The sequence below is a fragment of the Ambystoma mexicanum genome, chromosome 5q (genome assembly GCF_040938575.1).
Source record: "Ambystoma mexicanum isolate Mex_15411 chromosome 5q, UKY_AmexF1_1, whole genome shotgun sequence".
In the NCBI taxonomy this organism is placed as follows: Eukaryota; Metazoa; Chordata; class Amphibia; order Caudata; family Ambystomatidae; genus Ambystoma; species Ambystoma mexicanum.
Window position 1 is genome coordinate 977,651,671 of NC_090933.1, and position 23,974 is coordinate 977,675,644.

Sequence of the window (23,974 nt, forward strand, 5' to 3'; positions counted from 1 at the left end):
AAAGAAAGTAAACAAAAGTAAAAAGCACACATTATCGCTTATGATTCGCAAAAATAGATAAGTTGTGACAATTAATGCCATTGACCATTTTATATACAGCAGCATTTTACATATTTCCCTTGTTCTGACCCTGGTGATTTTCAGGAACGGGATTCAGGTCAAGGATAGTGTTAGACGCAGCAATAAGCCTTGGGTTTGGAATTGGCCTCTGGACGGGCATTGCCCTTCGAGCAGGGTGTGGCCTTGAGTTAAGGAAGGGACTTTGTGCGGGGATGGTCCTTGAGGCATAGATGGATCTTTGAAGGCAGTGGGAGAGTAGTAGTGCTGATCCTTGCGTGATGTAAGGTTGGATAGGGCTTAACTTTGATTGTGAAGAGCAGTGAAACAGTGCCTCTTGCCATGATGTCACAACGAGCTGATGACATTAGAATCCACAAGTTCCGTTCTCATCACGAGCAGATGGCAAGATCATTCTGAACTGTGAATGGTGTGTCTCTTGGCATTATGAACAGCCGAATCAATGTCCACGAGACAGCATCCGGGAAATGGAAGTATCAGCCTGCAAAGCTTCCCCAGCCCCCATCAGGGGTGGACTAGGAACACAAGAGTTTCCCCATATTATACATTTCCAGCAAGCCCAACCCTTTCCCCATGAGAACATTTAGAATTATAATTACCACACAAAAGAGGCACAGGGTGCAGAGGCCTACCCGGAAATCTACAGAGTTCCCTATAGTCCAGTCCACCCCTGGACCACATTAACTTCCAAACTCCCCACAGCCGCAGAGATACATTGAGATGAAACAGGAGAGTTGGTTTCATGTTCTTTCATTGACCAGGTATTGAAATTAGCAAGAATAAATACCCTGTTGTATATGTATACTGGGCACAAATTGAAACAATAAAACTGACATAGGTGGCATTAGTGTAGAGTTCAAAGTCATTCCTAAGATTATCCTCTATGATTCTTTGCAAGCCAGGTTGTCAATTGTCTAAATAGTCTTTGCAGAGAAATTAAACCTTGCCATTTCCATCAGAGTTCAGAGGAGACCATCTCAGGAAATGGGTCCTGCTATTTGTAGTAATGAAGACCTCCGGTACTCCAGGTAAGTTCTTAGGGTCTTTATTGTCCTTGTCATGTACTCCTCAACCAAGCACAGGGATGGGAGGGGCCACAAGATTACAAGGGAAACACCAGGCTCACCCCCACACCCATCTTCTCTGCTCACAGCTTTCTCTCTCTCTGACCAACCGTCTCCCAGGAGAACACTTCCACCACAACATTCCACTAGCAGATGACCTCACACACTGCTACTCTGTAAGCCAGATTACTACACCTCTCCCTCCCTAGGGAAACACAAAAGAATGACCAAGGTAAAGTGACCAGCACCAAACCTTAAACATCCAACACAACACAGTACCAGAAATTCCTCTACACAGCGGCTGCCTATGTACAGAACCCCTGGCAACTTCAATTAATAGGAACCACACAAAAGGAAACCATTCACATGGCAAACCGGACCAAGTAGAAAATGCCAACGGCCCGCTAACCGCACAACACAACTCACAATCCCTCGGTTAACACCTTGAGGCCTCAAAAATAATAAACAGAGCACTTACGCCTGTCCTGAACTGCCCCTCAGGACCTAGGGCTGCCACCCCTAGCCACCGTATGGTGTTACCATGTTATTTATTGAAATCTTCATTCTGACAATGTAGAGGAAGGTGGCACCGATGCAACTCTTCACCCCGTGGTGTTATCATGTTATTTAACCTAGCCACGCTATTGTTAGATAACTCTAACACAACTACCTAACCAAACTTACCCTCCAACGCACTTAACACCTTCCACTCCGGTCTGCCACCCCAAAGTATCAGAGCTGCCCCTCTGAGCACAAACCAACTGCCCCCGAAGGGAGCAACAACAAATGCCCAACAGCAACCGAGGGACCCACGCAGCACAACCCTGACTGCAGTAAAAAGAAGAACCGCATCCACAATACTGCTCCACTATCACAAAACCGTTGGCCATTCCTCTTACTAACATTACACAATTTCTAAACAACCAATGACAACTCAATTTACCAAACTCAGAATCAGGAGGTACACTGGCAAAGTTAAAACCCCAAACCCCATAATGACCTACCTCGGGCCTTAGACAAAGCACTATGGACGACATGAAAAATTCAACACAACTCAGGCATAGAGACCAGATTGAAGTTAAAACAACCGCTATGAAATACACTGCAGCAAAACAGCAGTCCTGAGAACAACACCCAGCCAAAAGTGACCTACCCTGATGACACATCAAGCACTAATGACCACAACACCCACGCCAATAGTGATCCACCCTGACAACACATCAGGCACTAATGACCCAACACAACACCATAACCACTATATCAACTGTAACCACACACTCAAGAATAGTGCACAACTGGGACCAAAACACTATAGCGATCTACCCTGGGACCAAACCAGGTACCATTAAACCACTATCCCATCCTCGTCGCCAGTGTAGTAATGAAGACCTCCGGTACTCCAGGTAAGTTCTTAGGGTCTTTATTGTCCTTGTCATGTACTCCTCAACAAAACACGGGGATGGTAGGGGACACAAGATTACAAGGGAAACCCCGGGCTCACCCCCACACCCATTTTCTTTGCTCACAGCTTTCTCTCTCTCTGACCAACCGTCACCCAGCAGAACACTTCCACCACAACATTCCACTAGCAGATGACCTCACACACTGCTACTCTGTAATCCAGATTACTACACTATTCTCCCCTCCCTCTTTGTCATTCCGTTTCAGATGTCATAACCCATAATGACATAACAGTGAGATTTTAGTCTAGTTGAGTGTAATCATGTGGAAAGCATGATCAAAGCTATATTTTGAAGAAGAAAATAAGCAGAGCTTCAACAGGGAAAGCAATATTCCCTGAGACCAGCATTCCTGTGTACCTCCCTCAAACAAAAAAGGAGGGCAACAGCAGGTGTGCAGTGATACAGCACTCAAGAGCCACGGTTATTCTGTGTCCCATGGAATATGATAATTTTGCATGACTTGTAAAGCGCTCTACTGCTTCACAAAGCTAGGTCTGCACTCAATAAATACCTGGTTAATAATAATAATAATAATAATAATAATAATAATAATAATAATAATAATAATAATAATAATAGCTTTCTTGAATTTTGATAAGCAAACAAAAGACAGTTGCAATCAGAAAAAATACAAAGTGATGCTGGAGTGGCTAAGGTGGTAGCCTCTATTACAACAATGGCACTGCAGAACTCTGTCTAATCATATTCACAGCATGTCTAAGGTCAAGGGCCCAATAACAAGGGAGTTTCCAGCTGCATGGTGTAGACATTTGATCCAACTCCACCGAGTGAGAGACGGATCAGAAATGCTATGGAATAGACAACCACCAGCGCGGTATTGGTGTGGCTTTTCTAAAAGAACTAATCATAAATGGTGCCTCCAATGATATCTGCCTTAATGCCAGTAAGGCTGAGATCCTGCTCATTGGGACTCCTGCTCCCGCTTTCCCTCTTGCACTCTGGCCGCCCACCCTGGGCCCTCCACCCGCACCTTCCTGCAAGGCTAAGAACCTTGTGGACATCTTCGACTCCACCCTCTCCTTCACTCCTCACATCTTGGACATCTCTAAGAAGTCACACTACCAGCTGCACCGCCTCAGAGGTATTCTTCCTTTTCTCACTTTCCCCCAAAGATCACTGTCTCCAGAGCCCTGGTTTTCTCTAGGCTGGGCTACTGTAACAGCCTCTTTCTAAATCTGCCTGCCTCCACTCTTCGTCCTTTGCAACTAATCCAGATCAGGACTACAAGACTTGTATTTGGCCTCAAGCCCAGGGATCGTATATCTTGAGCCCTGAAATCTCTCCACTTGCTCCCGGTGGCTGCAAGGGCCAAGTTCAAGATGCTCTGCAGCATCCACAAGGCTTTCTGGGGCCAGGGACCAAATTACATCCAACTCTCTCTTCCTAAGCATCTTCCTTCTTGAGCCCTCCACCCATCCACTTCCAACTCTCTAAAAGGGGCCAGGCACTTGTCCAGGCAGAGAGTGGGGGGTAGATCTCTGCCCTTGGCTGCGGACTCCCTCTGGAACAGCCTCGCTGCCTCTCTCAAACTTGAGCAGGATAACCAAAGGTTCCGGAAGCAACTCAAGAACTTCCTTTTCGCTTCTGCTTTCTCTCCCTCTCTCCCTTGTTGATGCTCCTGCCTGCTTTGCTAACTGGTTACCTGGCTGCCCACTGAACCTCACGGGTGCCAAGCTCCTGCACTACCTGTGGCCAGTAGCCCCTTGCACTGCTTCTGGGCCTCCCACCCATTCAGGGACTGTCTCTGCAACCCTACAGTCCCCTACCTCTCTGCACTTACTGAGCTACCACCCTGGCAGCACTTACTGCGTTCTTGCCACGGCACTCTCCCCTCCACCCTGCACTTCTCCTCTTCCATCCGCCCAGCACGTGCATGACCTGAATGAGACATGGCCTAGTAAGATCATTTGTTTTGTCCTCCTTCCTTGTCTTGTCGCGTCTAGAAACACTTGTGTACAGGCGCGTTATAAATGACTAATCATATCATATCAAAAGGCAAAGGTCAGAATACGCAAACCAGTGTGAGAAAAAAGCATTCACCAAAATACCTTTTCATTAATAAATTAGTAAGGAAAACTATAACTGTTTGCTTGGAATATGGCAAGAGTATGCAATGTGATAAGCCTCAGTGCTTTGTAAGTAAACATCTCTGCAGCATGTGTGGAGTAGAGGGTGCAATCACATCAGTAAACTGGGGAACGCTAGTTTACATTTTGCTGTTCACCAGCTGTGGAACGGACAAGACACAACTAATCACCACACAAACGGAAGTATGGACACTAGCAGCTGCGCTAGTCATGTGGGGGGGTGAGGAGCATGCAAAGTTATTAAGGGAGCGGGCGGAGGGGACAGCTAAATCCTCAAACGGCCTCGAATGGAGAAAAAAAAAACGAGCACGTACCTCCTGAGGCACAGGGTGTACAAGCATCCCGTCGTGTAAGATTACACGAGCCCAACCGGCTCAATCCAGGATAGAGATGCCAACTAACCAATACCACTAACAACTTCCTTCTCTGCATACACCTCTCAAACTCCAAACCAAACACAACCACAAACCTCCAGCACAGCAAACCGCATGAACTTCACTACACTGCAACAACAAAACAAAAACACACATAGACTCGCACATCAGCACACGACGACTACCGGCCGCATACACCCCAGGCCCAGCCGACGGAACCACCGGGCTGAGGCTGCCAACAGCACATCACTGCAATCTTGCACTTTTCCAGCCTCCACCCACTAACCCACCCCTCCCTCCCTCTTTCAGAGCCGCCAGAGCGCCAGGGGACCACTCCGGTGGTGATAGTGCGCGGTACAAATGACCTTTAACATTAACATTAACATTTAACATTCTCACATAACTGACTTTCCTGCAAGCAGCACCCTACAAATCAACAACAAATACTTAAATACATACATAAAAACACCTTTTTCTAGTAACTTTCCTTGAGACACAATGGCATCTCCGGAAACAGAAGCATTCTTGGGCCTTTTTAAAATTCTACTTCCTTGGAATTCTTTGCTCACATAATAAAACCTTTGCTGACACCCTAGACCAGTGGCATTCAAACATGTTCATACCGAGCACACCCTCCTTAAGTAAAGATAGTGCTCTTTAAAATATAAGCAGCAGATTGTCTACTCCTTATATTTTCCAAAGTAGTCACTTTAATCCTTTTTTTTATGTTGAAAACAGTCACTTCAATCGCTTTTACAGAGTCCGGGCCCCCTCCTGGACATCATTTGGACCCCCATAGTGGGGCCAGGCCCCCAGTTTGAAGACCGCTCCCCTAGACTATCCTCAGAGTCTTTTAATAATCACTATACAGCGAGGGTCATGTTCATGGTTTTATGACCCACCCTTAAATTTGTGCCCATGGTGAAGCTGAGGGATATTCATTGGAAAATGGACATTAGCTCAGCCCCCCCACCATCCTGATTTGTGAAACTAAACAAGAATCATTTTAAGCTGAAGTTTAAGTCATAGGGCCTGATTTACATGTGTCTTTCAATGGGAAAATCCCATTGACAAACGCTTTGTAAATCAGGCCCTTGTTTGTAATGATGTCTATAACAGGGATTATAGACTGCATGTCGAGCATTCAGATTGGCTGAGAAAGAAGTCTGTATAAGAGCTAATAAGAGACATTAGTCGACTCAGAGTGTGATACATGGCTGAGGTGGCAGTAAAAAGGCTCTGATGGACATGGCGTGTTTAGATCCTATGATTAGTAGTCATAACAACGTAACGTAGGGTGTTGGTAGCATGGCCTTTCCAAGATCTCATCAGTCACCAAGAAGTAAACTAGAAAGATGAATAAGGAAAAACAATATTTAAAATGCGATTGAAAAAAAAAAGTTGTATACATTTCTAACTTATAAAATATCCTTCGATAAAAACTAAGTCGTAATCTGACAGCACAATGAAGCATGCAATAAACGGATCTTATTCACCAAGGTTTGTAACAAAGATGGTAAAAATGCTTTCCCACATCAGTAAAATGTGCCTTGACTTCTATGCGGCATCCCACGACTCTGGACTGCTTTATTGTGCCTTGGCATTCCTCGCCCATGCTGGGAGCCCATCCTCAGTAGCTGATTAACAATTCACAGTAGCTGTTTGAACTTATTATACCCAGCAATGAACGGGTGAAAGCTGATATCATTGGTCTGAGCCGGGTTCCTTTACAAAGGCCCCCCAAAACGAGGTGACTAATTGCCAGATTAGGGCTCTAAAAACTGACAAAGGCCTCGTGAGACTGAGTCAGAGAAAAAAACAAACTGGTTCCTTGTGTTGAACAGCGTCGACCTTTGCCACAAGAATTGACCGGCAAGTGATATTTTCACAAAGAATGAGTGCTGCCCTCTTACCTCACAGTTACCTCACTGGTAAGTACAAATGGGTGACCTATAGTAACACATAACGATACTCATTGCCAACGTTTCATGGACTGATTACAATTATTGCCACACGGGCTTGGATTGTAAGAGAAACAGCGAACCCCTTTGCTCGGTATTGCAAATCCTACAGGCATCAAGAAAAATATGGAAGAGCCACAAATAAGATTCTGCAAACTTGGGAGGGCAACAGGCACATGGGACAACAGAGAGCTGAATGCTATTTCTTCCAGTTTGGCAATCATGCATACACAATGTAGGGCCTGATTCATGGAATATATTGCCCTGTAAATAGGTCCTTTGTGTGCCAAACGGTGCACGAAAACCTGTTTGTTAATTCATGGAATAGCCTGCGCAGCACTTTTTTGTACTTTGCGCAGACTTCGTGCAGGCTTGGCACGGCTGTGAGATCGGCCGAGTGCCTTGCGCGAAACTTCACGCAGGTGGTGCGCCTGGCCTGCGCAAGGACCGGAGTATGGGGCGGAACAAACAAAATGAGGAAGAACAAGGGGAAAAGTGGGCGTTACGAAGGTCTGGCCGCAGGCAGTCCATAGCCCACCCACAGATGTGCATGACAAAGTGCTTTCATGGATGTGACTGTGCAACATCTCACTTACGAAATGCCCACGCAAAGCCGTCGATCTTTCCGCCACCAGAAGGCATGCGCACAGACACTTGCGCATAGGATTCGCAGTGCAGAGGTGAGTTTGCATGCCGGATTTAGGGATGTGTGCACACATACGGGGTGCCGATTGGACTTAGGGGTGTGCGTATGCAGCATAGCAGGGTGCAGAGACGGTTTGGAGGGTTTGCACACAGTTTGACCAAAATATGTCCTGAGTTAGGGAAAACGGTATGCATGTTCAAGCAGTGCCTGTTGCAGTTACGGGGGAACCCACACAGTGTTGCTGAGGTGCTGGGTTGGTTGGGGGAACCCCACGCAGTATTCATGGGTTACAGGTGTTTGCATCTGGGGAGGCTGCAAATGTAGGTGAATGTGGCTGTTTTGGTTTTGTGTGGGGGCGTGTTGGGGATGTTCTGGCCGCGACTTAGGCTTACTTTGCAGAAACAATTCCATGAATAAGCAGAGCGCACAGATTTCCTTTTGCATGCAGGCTCATGCAGAGTCGTTCTCAGTGCACAGGCTTTGCGGGATCTCTGCGCACTTTTCCATGAATCAGAGTTCAAGACTGTTAAGGTGATTGAATTCAAAACACGTGAAAATGGCCTTGGCCTCTTCACCATAGCAAGAGTGCCAAAGAAGCTGATAACATTACAGAATGAAAGCAAACAAATTTCACACAACTTCTGCTGGCTAGAGAAGGAAGAATGGAGAAAGTAAGATATTGCCCAGTTTTAGGGCCCTGTGGCATGATACTACAGCAGTCATAGTGCTTTCCCCCTTTGCACTTGGTTTGGCAATCGGTGTAAACAGGGAATACACGAATGAATAGGTGTCATTGTTTTGAACTGTATAAGATGCACCTATTCTCAGAATGGCCCCAATAGAGGGCATATTTTTAGCACTTGGGGGTAGTCTTAATATCACACCATTCACAGGGAGATGATCGACAGGTAGATATAGCAAAAACAGGTCCCTTTAAAGGAACCCGCATGAGCAGTCAGGGACTGCAGACACCTGGCAGTGTGTCCAGGCCCGCACGATGAAAATGGTGGGGCTCACAATGTCACAAAAGAATTTTCCAGTGCTGCACTGCCATTGTACATCTGTGATTACCTAGGTGGCGCACATCCATGTATAATGTATGCCTTTCAGGAAATCGGTAGCCCATGCTACCTGATACATGCATACAGTGCTGGAAATGGAAATCATTTATTGGGGGGACCGTCACTTCTGAAGAGGGGTGGGGCTTTGGGAAGGAGGCGGCGGGGCCCAGGGTTGTGGCCCCCAACCAGGTTGTGCAATACAGTATCTCCATATAGAACTCAATCCTGGCGATTTGCATGAAAGCAGAAAGCATTATGGGAACAACATAATGTCCACAATTTTAAATGTTAAACATGTCTCATAGTGGTGATTCATTAAGAAAACCTTTCAAGCGAATAATGGACTCTTCTGTTTTGATTGGTCACAATAATCACTCTAATAAAGAAATTTCTGTAAAATGCAGGATATATATGCCAATTTGAACAGCTACAAAACTGTATGTGAGGCTTCGGCAGTTTCTGTAGGCAGGCTACAGTTGTTGAAGCAGTGGCTTGGAAAGTAGGAGCATCCTGTGCACTCTTTCTGATAGCAATATGCTCATTAAAGCGATATTTTTTGCAGGATTGACTTTCCTGCACTGCATGCATAGTATGTTTTTGCATCTCTCCCAACAACATACTGTTTATATTTTTCTATCCCCCATGCTACATTTGACATGCTACATTTGACATTTAAAATGTGACGTCAAAACTGTTTTGCTCCATTCCCTTTTTTAACATGGTACACAACCTTTTGACAAATAAATGCTAAATCACAATGATGGTTCCCTATGCCAGCATGCAGCACTCGAGGGGTGAGACTCTTGTAGAGTTCTGACATATTGGAAATAAATACTAAATTGGAAACCTGGGCTGGAGAGCTTCCAGAGGGTTTGAGAGGGGGCCGGAACGCCACCACCTTGCTGCTACTATGTTATGTTAATGCCAGGTTGGAAAAATGGGCTAGAGCCTTCCGCTGGTTTCAGAATGGGTGGCAGAGCACCAGAACATAGCAGTGACTATGGCATGTTAGTGCCAAGATGTTAGAGCAGGCTGAAGCCTTCAGCTGCTTTAAGAATGGGTGGCAGAACACCACCACATAACAGTGACTATAGCATGTTAGTCTACCAGGGGTGGACTGGCCCACAGGGAACTCTGGATATTTGAGTGTGGAGCGGGTGTAGAGTGTGGAGCGGGTGTCGCGTGCGGAGCAAGTGGGTGATGTATGTGGATGGAACGGATGAAGTGGTTGGAAGGAACGGGTGAAGTGGTTGGAAGGAACAGGTGTAGTAAGTGGAGGAAACAGGTGAAGTGGGTGATAGGAACGGAGGATGGATCTGGAAGAACGGGTGATGTATATTGGACAAGACAGGTAAAGTATGAGGAAGGAATGGGTGAAGTATGTTAAAAAAATGGGTCAAATTTATTGAAAAGGGTGAACGGATGATCTGGGTGGAATGGATGAACTGGGTGGAACGGATTAACTGGGTGGAACAGGATGAACTGGGTGGAACGGATGAACTGGGTGGAACAGATGAACTGGGTGGAACGGGTGAAATATGTGGACGGAAAGGGTGAAGTATGTAGATGGAAAAGGTGAAGAATGTGGATGGAATGCATGAAGTATGTGGATGGAACGAGTGAAGTATGTGGATGAAACAGGTGAAGTATGTGGATGGAACAGTGAAGTATGTGGATGGAAAAGGTGAAGTATGTGGATGGAATGGGTGAAGTATGTGGATGGAACAGGTGAAATATGTGGAAGGAAGGGTGAAACATGTGGAAGGAATGGATGAGGTATGTGGATGGAATGGGTGAAGTATGTGGATGGAACTGATGAACTGGTGTAGAATAAGTGAAGTGGGTGGAATGGGTAAAATGGTAGAACGGATGAAGTAGGTGGCTGAACGGGTGATGTGTTTGGAACCAGTGAAGAGGGTGGAACGGCTGAAGTGGATGGAACATGTGAAATGGGTGACTTATGTGGATGGAGAAAGGATGGAGAAAGGATAACATGGGTAGAACAAATGAAAGGAGCAGTGCATAAAATGGTTGGAGTGCATAAAATGGTTGGAGTGCATAAAGTTGGCTTGGAGTACATGGAACAGATTGGAGTGCTTGGAACGGATTGGAGTGCATGGAACGGATTGGAGTGCATGGAATGAATTGGAGTGGATAGAATGGCATGACTTACATGGAATGGTTTGGTGTCCATGGAACGTTTGGAAGAACATTGAAGGAACGGTTTTGAATGCTTGAAACGGTCGTATGCATGGAACAGTCGGAGTACATGGAACGGATGGAGTACATGGAATGATTGGAGTGGGCTTGATCCCAAGCCCCTAAGGTAAACCACCATATCACATCTCCATGCTTACTCTCTTCTTTACACCACCACTCAACTAGAACACAGCAATACTATGACACCATTCGGTATAGCTGTTCTCATACCATCATTTTCCTCATGCTCTCCATCACCCTAACTAAACACTGTTGGTTACACACCCGCCAGCCTAGGCGTTCTCCTCAGGCATAACACAGCCAGAATCGGTCTGGATAACAACCTGCCAGAACGAACACATATTCTTGAGTTCTTAACCACCACACCTACCGCTAAGAAGCAACTATCACACTAATGCCACACCAGCTGCACACGTATCCGGTGCTCACTCGCACCTTTGACTCTCTCTATTCTTTCTACTGACTTGAACTTCGGTTCCCGAGGGCGTTCAACCTACCAGCGCCTTGAGACCATACTAATGGTACATAAGGCGCTATATAAATGCAAAGTAACATAACATAACATAACATATTTCCCAGTGGGCATCTGCCACCTGGGACTCTTTTGTGTGGTATTTTCACATTTTCCCATAGGAAAAAGGTTGGGCTTGCTGAAAATGTGTAAAACGGGGCCACCTTAATTATTTCCAGGGCCTCTTTTGCTTCCCAGTCTACCCCTGTAGTCTACAAGGGCTACATGGGGGCATTGGGCTTCTTATGTGTTAGTCATACCGTAACACTCCTTCAATGTACGAAGTTCACATTTAACAATGTAGCACATTCATTTTTTGTGAAATAAAATTTAAGTAAATCCCTAAGACAAAATAATAACATCTGAGGTTCCTTTGCGCAGACGTCTCGCGCGCAGTCCTGCCAAGGAATTTGGTCGCCCCCCTGATATTCCGGGACCTCTGCATGCCGAGGGTTCCAACTGGGATACATGTGCACTCCATTTTCCGCAGCGTTTGTGATGTGGATGGTTGCCCACTAGGAAAGAGGATGAGGTTAACCACCAAACCATTCCTCACGTGTCCTGAGCTAGGATCAGACCCTGGCTCTTCAGAAGTGAGAGGCAGCGTGCCCGGTCACTGCGACGCATGCCCTCGGGCCGTCATTCATTTCCAACAGTGGAGGAGACTGTTCCTTCAGAAAGTATGTTTTAACTAGTAAGGGCGATCAAAGCTAAACATTTATGTTTGCAAGTGTTTGGTTTCAAAACAGCCACGTTGAGTGTGCAGTTTCCACAGACCTTTCGTTGGCTGTCCAAAAGAATGACCCCTTTTTAGACGACGGTTGGCGCATACAGTATACATCTATCTTTTAGGTGTGGTCAAGATTGAAATTCGTACCGATCAGATGCAAATAATAGACAAAGGCCTGATTCACAAAGTGTTTTCCTATGGGATTGAGCTGTCATAAAACACTTCTGTGAATCAAGGCCTACGTGTGCAATGACTAGTGTTCAGAATGCAGCACTAACATATGCAGCATGCTAACATTACATAGGCCCTCATTACGACCTTGGCGGAGGACCATGGTGCTATTAGCACCATGGTCCATGGCGCTAAGGTTGCAATTCCGCCATGGTGGTTGGCGGACTTACCGCCCCATTCCGACCCTGGCGGGGCGGTAAGTCCCCAATCTCCATTTACCCTTCCCCATTCCCATTTTTGCCCCATAGGGCATAATGGGGGTGGGGAAGGCGTTAATTACGCCACCGTAAATTACGGTGGCGTAATTAACTCCATGGTCCCTTAGCGCCATGGATTTTAACACCTTCTAAAAGCAGGTGTTAAATCCGCCATGGCGTTAAGGGACCTCGTACTCAGGCGGTAAGGGTCGGCGCTGTTAACGCTGGCGTAAACCCCTTACCACCTGGGTCGTAATGAGGGCCATAGATGTATTGGTTTTGCTCCTCCAAATAAGGAGTAGACACAGGCCTGATTCACAGTGCATTTTTCAATGGGGTTTCCCATTGAAAATTACAACGTGTTTTCAATAGGAATTCCCTATTGAAAATCCCATTGAAAAAAACGTTGTGAATCAGGCCCACGGTGGAGCAAGAAGTAAAGAAATGTTAAAAAATGACTGCTTCTGTAGAACGTTCTTCCAACCCTTGCACATGGTTTTCTACTGCCCCTTTGGGATTTGGCCGGCATCGTGATCTTCAGCAGGTCAAACTATAAAGAAGGTTTATGAGGACCATCGAAGGGAGTAAAGGCTTCATTTGAAATCTGGCGAATTACATCCTGATTTCACGATTGAAGAAGTAGCAAGAGTCACATGATCACATTTCACAGCTCCAAGGGCGCATTTGGCAGCCGTGCTGCACATGCTGCAAAGCAATAACTTGTTGTAAGTCCATCCACTAGCACCTTGCTTTAATCCAGGTTGGAAATAGCATTGCCGGAGCAGCACGCCCGCAATAATTAGAAGAGCAGAAGTGTTGGCGTGCGTAAAACAGAAGATCTGGGAGATGCTAGTGCTGACAGAATGGTGAAGCTATTTTGTTGAAATTGAATTAGAATCCACACATCTGTCTATTCTACTGCTTTGGCTGGAATGTTTCCTTTGTTTGTTTTTGTTCTCAAGTTGATATAATAATCGACTCTACTGTAACTGACACTTTGATTGGATGACTTTGAAGGAACCAGGATGTTCACATTGTTTTTATCAGCACGAGTTATGATGGAAAGCTTGAAAGATGTCAAACCACAGATGTATAAAATGATCACTACAAAACTACTGTCAGTGTAAGAGCGGATGATTGAGAGGTATGTGAAGTATTAGAGCGGATGATTGAGAGGTATGTGAAGTATTTATCCATAAAGAGCCTGCATGAGGGTAATGATACACATGCTAATCCAACAGCACATGTTATCGCAGGATAGCCTCATTGTAAGCGATGATGCACATTTGACAAATGGGCCTTAGATAGCACCCTCACACCCTCTCTAAACTTCCCCACTATAGTGGTCTACTCAACAAAACTGAGAAGCACATTTCACCAGCAAATCATGGACAATGACGAGAGACTGCTTGAAACTGGAATTACTTCATTTACATGCTGATTTGGATAAGGACATATATGTTTAACAGCATCAACAGGGAAGAAAGACTACACCTGCAGTTCAAACACACGCAACATGATTGTTCCTGCTTAATAAGAATTAAAACGTTCATGAAAGGATTCTTGTCAGCTAATAGTAAGGTAAATGAGTGGTTAACTCAGAAGAGGGTCTTTTCCCTTTATAGAAGAGGCACCTCTGTTAAAATGGCATCACTTTAGCCCTAATTTCTAAAAGCATAAATTAGACATGATTATGTCGATACAATTTCATAGAAATAATTCTAGTTGCATAGCCATGCAATCAATCCATGTCCAGTTGGCTAGACATCATTGAAAGAAAGGTTTAACCCTTTCTAAGACATCCACCAAATGTCCAGCCTAGAGAGGCGTGATGGTTGGTTGATGCAGGCTCTCTATAGCGCTAGGAAAAATTGAATTGTTGCTGTTTATGAAAGTTACACGTTAGACGTTTTATTATTTTAAATCTCTGAAATGTTTATCTTTGTGCTGTATATAATTGCAATGTGCTCAATTATTTTAAATCTTGCTGTCACGAAAAGCCGAATCAGCAGAAAGTGTCTATCTATCTATCTATCTATCTATCTATCTATCTATCTATCTATCTATCTATCTATCTCTGACTTAAGCAGTTAAAGATTCCCACTTAGCTGTCCTCTTGGTGGTTAAAATTGACTCTTCTTTTGTTTTACATTTATGGTTTGTATTGGATCTTGGTTGACAAGTTGCTATTTATCCATGTTCTGTTGCTGTGCTACGATGATATTCTGTGGTTTTGTGCACATAATAAAGACAATGATTGATTCTTAACAAACCCCATGGAAAGATTATCCGGATTCTTTGTTTCCACACTGGGAAATACTCCAGATTGAAATCCTACAGATGAGGAGCCTCTCACTACCATGATATGAAATTATTATTCTCCAGAAGTCAGATACACATGCATGTGGTGTCCATATCCCGACTGAACACTCCTCTGCTCTTGGGGTGGACAAGCCTTTGAACTAGGACCTCCTGTTTTCAAGGTTCTACTGCAATTAATCTGCCACCCCCACATACGTTCCCCATCAATAAAGCATCCTGCAAATTAGGACCCTCTTGAGTCAGTCCAATTGCCCTTGGTCCAATTCAATCAATGACCCTGGAGATCACTATCATCATACTAGATAATCATTGTGGCATCCCTGGTAGAACATGCTAGACAATCGGCCAGAACTGACCCACTGACTCCGCACCCACTATCCACACATATGCCCTCCACAGGGGCAGCACCTCAGCAAAGAGCAATATTCAAGAATCAATTTCCACCTTCTCCACCCTATAGAAGATATGATTGCACCTGCTTCTCACCTCATGTGACCTGGCCACCATCAGTGAAGTGTCAAAGTAAGGCATTTCCAAACTCAAACATGGCAATCATTCATGATCATAACTTTGAATAACCTCCTGAATAAAATCTATGAATTCAGAAACCCGTCCCCTTTAAACTTGTTTAGTCACATTTTCAAGTGCAACAAATAATAACAATTTCTAAAAACTCCTAAATAGGAATCAGTGACTACTTCTAAAGCATCATGTTTGGCTTCACTGGCAGATTAAAGCATTTGAATATTTTAACATCCCATCTGCCTAAATATTATTGTGTTTGTACATTTATGTATTTATATTTTAAAATAGTAGCATGAAACTGCAATTTAACCATGCAGATGAGTGATGTTTTGCAAATCCTTGTAGTAAACTCTCTTGATTTTTGTATAATGATTCTTGTTAATGTGTAGTAGAAGAAATGAGGGGGGGAGTACCCAACTGCCTCTTTAGAATCTCATTACCCCATAATCAATGCATTTATGCAGCAATTGAGGACACAATCGTAAAATGTGTAGGATAAATATCGTGGTCACAAAGGGCACTACTCAATGTACTTCATAAATTAGAGCAGTGTTTGGAATGACAAAGGCCCTGCCATTATTGTGTATCTATTTCAGCATCTCACGCCTTTAAACGTTACTATAAATCACATCCTGCTGCTCCCAATAGTTTAGGAAAAGCAGAGGTATAATTTGAGAAAGAAAACCATATACAATCAGCAAATACCTGTCAAAACTTTGTTAATTTTCTCTCAATATTTCCATCAATATCTCTCGGGTTAATGTCTTTGTGGAGAACATGAGCAGTGCTGCAGTCTTTTGTTTTTCATGTAATCAAGCATGTACATCCTGCTAACATGTTCGAAACCCCCTTTCTGAACAACCATTTAACTATTTACCCCAACTTGTAAAATGTTTACTTGCATATTTACATTTATAACAAGTGTGACTATGCGTTCTGCAAGGGCCTTGTTACAAGGCAAACACACATCTACTTCAAGCAATCAGGGTGTATATTAGGCATAGTAGCATATGAAAGGGGCCATCCAGAAATGTTCACAGGTTTAGCATATTTAAATTGATACAAAAAAAAATTCTTATGCGTCTTACCATCGATTTTATCACATTTAAAATGCAAAACTCACACTTTGGAAGCTGCCATCTTGTGCTACTCTTATCCGTTGATCCATCGCCCTAAGTTCAAGTGCCCTTGTGGCACTAAATCATAAAACCGCCCTGAAAGCTGACATCATTTGAAACTTACACCCCTTATCACAGCACCAGTACATGTCTCATGTCTCCCCTCCACAAACCAACCAAGGCTGACCCTGCTTAGCTTCACAAGATGGCAAGGTCAAGCACATCCAGGCAGTAAAGCCCAAGCCCAATGAAATTGATGCTTCATCCTAGCACCCTGAATGCTACTTTCCATTTTCTGAGGATGAAACTAAGCAGGATAACCCTTGTTTGCTGATGGGAGACATCATGTAATATATATATTTTATTATGCCCAATATTTTGAAATCCTAAAACTGTAGATTGAACGTAGTGAAAGCTGCCCCTGGTAAACCCAGGCTCTAATCAGTCAGCTAGTGGGTCTCTGAGCTTGCCGTGATCAAATGAATACTTCTAAATACAAGTCATGTGCAGCAATCACCAAGCTTTGTATTTCCCTGACAGTCTCCCATCCACAAAGCAATCAAGGCTGATTATGCTTAGTTTCACTGGGTGGCAGAGTCAAGCCCATCCAGGCTGTAAAGCGAAATAAAAACAATGCACGAATGCTACTAATCATTTGCCTACCCTAACAACTGTGAAGCTAAGTGTAATGAGCCTGCCAGGGAAATATGGGCAGGGGCAGGGGCAGGGTGCAGGTTTCAGTAGGTTCAATCAAAAAGTGTATGACTTAAAGATGTTGGCCATAACAAAAAATATATATGTTAACATAATGTCTCCCCTTCACAAACCAACCAAGGGTGAACCTGCTTATCTTCACACGGCAGGATCAGCAAATGCTTAGTAGAATTCAAGGGCCTCGGATGAAGCAATGATTGTATTTGCTTTACAACATGGATGGGTTTCACCCTGCTGTCCCATGAAGCTAGAAGAGTAGCCATATACAGTGATGAGAACAGGAAGTGAACATACCTCCGGGACAATGCCTTATTGCCATCTGGTAAGAAAGTACATACATGCAGAAGAGTATCCAGTGATGAGAACAGGATGTGCACTTATCTCCAGGACAATGCCCCATAGCCATCTGGTAAGAATGAGCATCTATTCAGAAGAGTAGCCATCTACAATGACGAGAAGAGGAAGTGTGCTTACCTCCAGGACAATGCCTCATTGCCATCTTGCATCTCCTAGATTCTGCAATTGTCGGACACTGTATTGTGTCTTTGGCTGGCTTTTTGATTATTTGGCGGGTTCTTGTTTCCAGTCCCCATTTAAATCCACATGTTTTGTTGTTTCTGCTGCATGTTCCCCACTCTCTCCAAGGGCCAACTTCACACCCTTCTGAAGAACACAAAAACATAAAGGTTAGTAGGAGCACCCACTTGAATTTTTTATCATTTGCTTTACAAAATGTATTGTGGCACAGCGTTTATTTTGTATCATGTTTACGACTTCAATAACTCTAACTGTCCCTCCGGAGCCTAGTAAAGCAAATGGGTGCAGAGGAAGAAGGGAGTAAGGTAATTTCTTCATTCATGGCTTCCTTTCCCAGGGGTAAAATACCTGGACAGGCCTTTGGTAGTAACTAAACTGCTTCACTAAGGGTTTCTAGCTATAGTTAAGACTTGGGACTTTACTCCTCAACTTTCTCGGGCAGGTGCAAGCATTTATGACATTGTGGCACCCTAGAGCCCCCATTGCTCGATTGTAGATCCAATATGTTATGCTATGTTTTGTTATGCTACGCTATGAAGCATTTGTACTGTGACAAATACTATCGTAGTTGCCTTACAGCATCATTACCTTTTCCAATATAATGGCATATTGTGCCCTCGCCAATGGCAAATCTGTCCATAGTCTGTTGGAGTGGAAATTGCCTAATGAAGCAGGGACGGGACAAGCAAGGATTGAAGAATTGCTCAATAGTAGACACATCTGGTAAGAGAAAGTTGAGGTTGGGGTAATAAGCTGCCTCCTCATGTCCCTTTGCCAAGTGTACTCCATAATTGCTTTGACGCAGCACTGCCACTACTGTGTGTGCTGTTCTGAAGAAAGGAAACTTGCTGGTGCGCAAGGTGCGCATTATTGGTAAAGTTAATGCACAAGTAATATGACTGTTTACTAAAGATGCCACTCTATTTGGTTTGATTTTATTTAAATCTGGTTGACATTTATTTATATTTTACAATGTTAGCCTGTTCAATGTAAGCCAGGTCAAGCTTTCATAAAGAGTGAATACATTAGGATGAGAGGAGAGGACAGGGATTGGCTCTAGCGTGTCACATGTGTTTTACATGAAGCAGAATCAGGTGGGTTGAGCCAAAGGTAGCACCTACTGTTAGAAGCCCATCCTTGGCAAAGAGAGTTGTTTCCTACGTAACATGTTTTCTCATGCTATGGACAGGAAAACGTACATATCTACTACAGGAACTCAAGCAGACCACCCATTCGTAAAATGTACAACATAAGGTCACAGTAATATGCTGAATGCTGACGATCTTGCAAATGGAGTCCCTCTGACGCTGCTCTTTTTTAAAAAACTTTAAAACAATATACATTGTTTACAAGGTTTACAATGGCTTTCCAAACATACACATTGATTGGATAGACTCGTTTGGGCTGCTGCAAAATTGCATGCAAGTGTGACATATCATACATTTTACAAAACAGATTTTAATAAGGACATCACTAGGGAATGATGAAGCCCTTTACAGAAAGCTGCAGTTAATGCAACTTCTTGAAACAGTTAATTGCATCTCTTTCCCCGACAGAAGCGAGCCAATTAATTAGGGACTCAGTGTCAACCAGGGATTTGACCCTTATTGAACTCTGGTGCAGCACCCCGTGATAACTCTATGTGACCTTACAATGCAACTCACACTCTGCAGAACGTTCCATTGTAAAGCTGGCGGATAAATTGCAGCATGGAAAGGGGATTTGATCAACATTGTGTCGCTACTTGCTCCGGCGGTTGTTTGATTGAGACGGCCAGACATCTCACATTGCCACAGTTGTGTAAAGAGAATATCCTGCAATAGGGAAACGAGCCGACCTCAACTTCACTACAAGGTCTATCGTGGAGCATAGCTCACCTGCAAGGAATGATGGCCCATGAACCCTCCAGGAAGAAGCTGGCTGAAGAAAACACGTCCCACTTCCATGAGAGCTCCATGTGCTTCAAATAAGATAGGTAACCAGAGCAACATGGGAGACAGGGCGTGTGGAGTAGCATAGGGCAAAGTTGAGAATGACAATGGAATGTGCAGCTAGAGGGATTAGTCAACAGAAAGGTTAGAGCCAAGGGAAATGTAATGGCACAGCTTATGTCACTCAATTGAGACAAACAGCACACGCCTATGGCTCAAGCATCATGTGTGCTGGGGTTCAGTACAGTTGCAAAATACCAAGGGGTATACAAATGCAAAATAATTCCAGGAAGGAGTTTAGCAACAATAAAGAAAATACTGGATATTGAAGTTGCATGAATTTGAAAAATGGAATCGCTGCATTTCCTGTATGACAGCGATCCTCAGCTGATACGGAAGGTGCCTTCAGTGAGGACGGAATTTACATGACCGCTGAACCTTGCATGTGAACTGATTTTAAATGTAATATGACTACGCATCATGAGTGATTTTATTTTATTTTACACAGCTAGAACTATCTTTCGCATATAGGTACACAAATATAGAAGTATCAAATCTAATTGGTGTAATTAAAGTGCAGGTTATGGAAAGAATCATCGCTTAGAAAGGGGATGGGGCTATTGGCGCTGTTTCTTCAAATAGAATGCAATAAAGATAGACTGTTCTAACCATTTCATTAGTAGCACCTGGGAAGGACACTACTTCTGAGGTATTTGTTTTTAACCTTTTGAGCTTTAACTACTATCTCGGGGCAGTGTACCTCGGGGCAACGTGTATGACCTAGTTTGAATACACATGTACCTCTAAGAGGACTTTGCCTCATGTGATTCGATGTTGGCCCGTGACAGGGGATCCCTTCCATAAACCACAATTGAGCTCTTCTCAATTCTGATCAAATCTGTGTTTGCAAATTGGAAACAGGGATATCAGTGGGTTATTGCTCAGATACTCTACTAATTCATATTCCCAAGGCATATGAGTTCCTTGGGTCGGTTATAACCCCTATTGATATCTGATTCATGGATTGAAAGAATGGGGCCTTGCTGCTGGTGTTCTCGCCAAATGTACCTACGAAATCAAACTGAGGCTACTTGCATAATTTGCCTGGACCTAGTCAAGGTTACACTTCCATACTCTCCTGTGTCTGTGGAAGAAAGCCCACCTTCCACCCTTCTCACTGATATCCCCAATTATTAATGTGTACTGATGGAGGAAGCCTCCATAGCCTACTTACCATGAAAGGGCCCGCGTTTGCATAATACCAATTGATCAAAAACCCTACTTCATTCCCCTCCTTGTTGTTGACCCCTCCAACTACCCCTGTCGGGAAACCCTGACCCCACTACACTTCATCACCCTCTAGTATCCTGCAACCAGTGTCCTCACCTGAACATACCATTCTGTCTGTTTCCTATCCCTGAGCTCTGAGATTCACAATGATATGATATGATATGGTATGATATGATATGATATGATATGATATGGCATTTATAACGCGCCTATACACAAGTGTTTCAAGGCGCGACGAGGCAAGGGGGGGAACAAAGGGAGGACAGACAATGATCTTACTAGGCCAGGTGTCATTCAGATCGCGCAAGTGCATGGGAAGGGGGGAAAGGATGAGGGCAAGGGGCAAAGGGGAGAGGGGAAAGTGCAGTACATGGGAAGTGGAATAAATAAGATAAATAAAACATTAAAAAAAAAAAATTAACAAAATAGCCTTACTGTTGCAAAGCAATTGGTGTTGTTTAGTAATGGGATTGTCCAAGGTGACTTTTAGAAAAGTGACCCCAAGGTAACTGGACTTTAGGAAAGTCAATGTTGGAAGGTCGTGCTTTGTGCTGGATAACACAGATAGACTGATACCTCTGGGCCCAGCACCTGCCCTAGTTCAAGAATAGGTTCTATTGCTTGGTGAATTTTGTCAGGATTTAGGTGTAGATGTTAGATAGCAGGCGGGTCTTTTTATGTCATAGTATAGGCATTGCAGGCGCTGGCATCCAACTAACATCTGCCCCTTTAGATATTCCCCCGCCCCCTCCAGTTTCCAAAGTGGAACTGAGATGGGGAGTAGGTTGCCAGTGTTTTAATATGTATTAGCTTGTGCTACTGTGCCAACACAAACGTTGGCACATGCCCTATTCTGCTAGGTGGTTGAAGTCTGATTCCACAGCTCTAGGCTTCTTCAAAACTCCCATCAGGTAGTAATTGTCTGGGAATTCACCCGTGGCTCTATAAGAACCTGTGGTGGAATACCACCGCTCAGCTGCCAGAAATGTCCTTTGGGTCATAGCTGACCTGTTTGGCACCTGCAGGGGCGTTGCTAAGGGGGGCTAAGGGGGCTGTAGCCCCTGATCTTTTGATTGTAGCCCCAGATAGAATCTCAGGAGCTACAGCCAAAAGACTAGCTAGCCCCCAGTCCCAACAGTTCTGACATCAGCTTATCCCCGGGTCTTTTCCAGACCTAGCAACTCCCCTGGGCACCTGCCTTTTGAGGGACTTCCAACAATTTTAATTGCATGCACTGTCAGTCATATATTCTATTGGAATGACTTTCCCAAATAAACTAACACCCCCTATACAATCTAATCACTGACCCCTACACCAGCTCCACCTCAGGCAACCTCCATTTTACTATCTGCCTGCCATTCCAGGGGCATTTCTGTACAGACTGTTCAATGTAATTGATGCATGGGGGTGAGACGAGTGACCACATATTTATTCTGCGTGTGTAATCTGGAAGGTGTCGCTCATGCACATACTGCCACATTTGTTTTTCTGTATGTTTTTTAGAGCCACCCCTGTTAAGGTAATCATTTATGCTAGTTCGATTTCTCAATCGGTTTTTTGTTTTCGTTTTTTGTTCGGTTAACCCTAATGATGCCACATGTGCATGGAAATGTTTGGGGTGTGGTGTTTTGAAGTCATTTGAGTAGTTTATGTTTTAGATTTTGTGACAATTGCTGTTGAATTGACAATATAGCCAAATGCCCTGTTTTATAGAGCTCGCTTTACAATGGTCAGAATGACAGCATCCCAAGGTTTGTACATTTTACTGGAAACACATTGCCCGATTCAAGTTTCATATAACGGCACCAGCCAAAGTCTTACTTGCTGATGTAATACTTGAACTCCTCCACCGAAATGTCTAGGGAGTTTACCGGGTCACCACAAGCCGTATACATTTCCATTCTAATTAATAAAGCGAAGGAATCAAAGAGCAACACGGCTTTCAACAGGCATTCCATGAAAGGCACAGGTGCGGGTGCTCTCCCCCGCCACGCCAGGTACTCACCCACACATTCCATCGTCTCCACGAATGGCGCAAACCCGTCAGGACACTCTTCGAAGCAGCGGCCCCGGTGCAGGTAAAACCCAGCTTTGCACTTAGTGCAAAAATCCCTGCTAAAGCAGGAGTCGCAATTTTCTATTCTGCATCCTAGAGTGAAAACAAGAGACGTGTTAATTCCAAGGCGGACGGGCATTAAGAATACACGTGGCAAGTCAGCATTAGGGCATGAGCAAGGTGCGCATCCATTGGGATGCCACTGCAATCGCTTGGCATTTTCACATTTTCAGGTTTACAAATACGAATTAAAAGAGGCTATTTTTGGTGAAGTAAGGGGCTCATGGTTTGTGTTTGAACTTCTAGGTTGGTGCATGCTTTGTAGGAGTGTTTAAAATATAAACAAGGGGACCGTTTTATATCTGTCCTGCAATAGTGCATAGTGAAGTGACCACAAGGCACAATGGCAGTGGCTAACAAAACAACTTAACAATGAGAATAATACTCTTTCACATAAAAGCAACATGAATTCTGTCAAATCTTTAACAAGCCAGACCAATGGATCATAAGGTGATTAAATAATGAGTCATATCAAACATCACTTCTTTCATTTCCACAGATTTTCTATCAGAGTTGTTGTCTATTTCAGGGTGGGGCAGGTGTACCATGAATTTCGAAATAGATAAAGTCAGACTGATTGGCAGCATATTGACATAATGGCTTTGCCATGTCTCTTGTCAATAACTTCATTGGGAACGACCAGAGAACCCTCATGCCAAGACCCTGGTCTCCACCTGCCATGGGGAACATGCACCTCGCAGTCCTGTTTAGAGCACACCTCAAATGTCCTGTTTTTAGAAGTAGAAACAATATAAACGTTTGTTTTCCTTTTAGTTT

At 44.1% G+C, this 23,974-nt stretch overlaps 1 protein-coding gene across 2 annotated transcripts in view; it reads right to left on the reverse strand.

Moving 5' to 3' along the window:
• RSPO2 (R-spondin 2) overlaps positions 1-23,974 on the reverse strand; it is a 425,713-nt gene that overhangs the window by 137,470 nt on the left and 264,269 nt on the right. For both annotated transcript variants that reach the window (XM_069621504.1, XM_069621503.1), the window contains 2 exons: positions 23,087-23,230; positions 17,798-17,986 (listed from right to left, as the gene is read on the reverse strand). In XM_069621504.1, the coding sequence (XP_069477605.1) occupies positions 17,798-17,986; positions 23,087-23,230 (333 nt within the window). The remainder of the gene's footprint in view (positions 1-17,797; positions 17,987-23,086; positions 23,231-23,974) is intronic.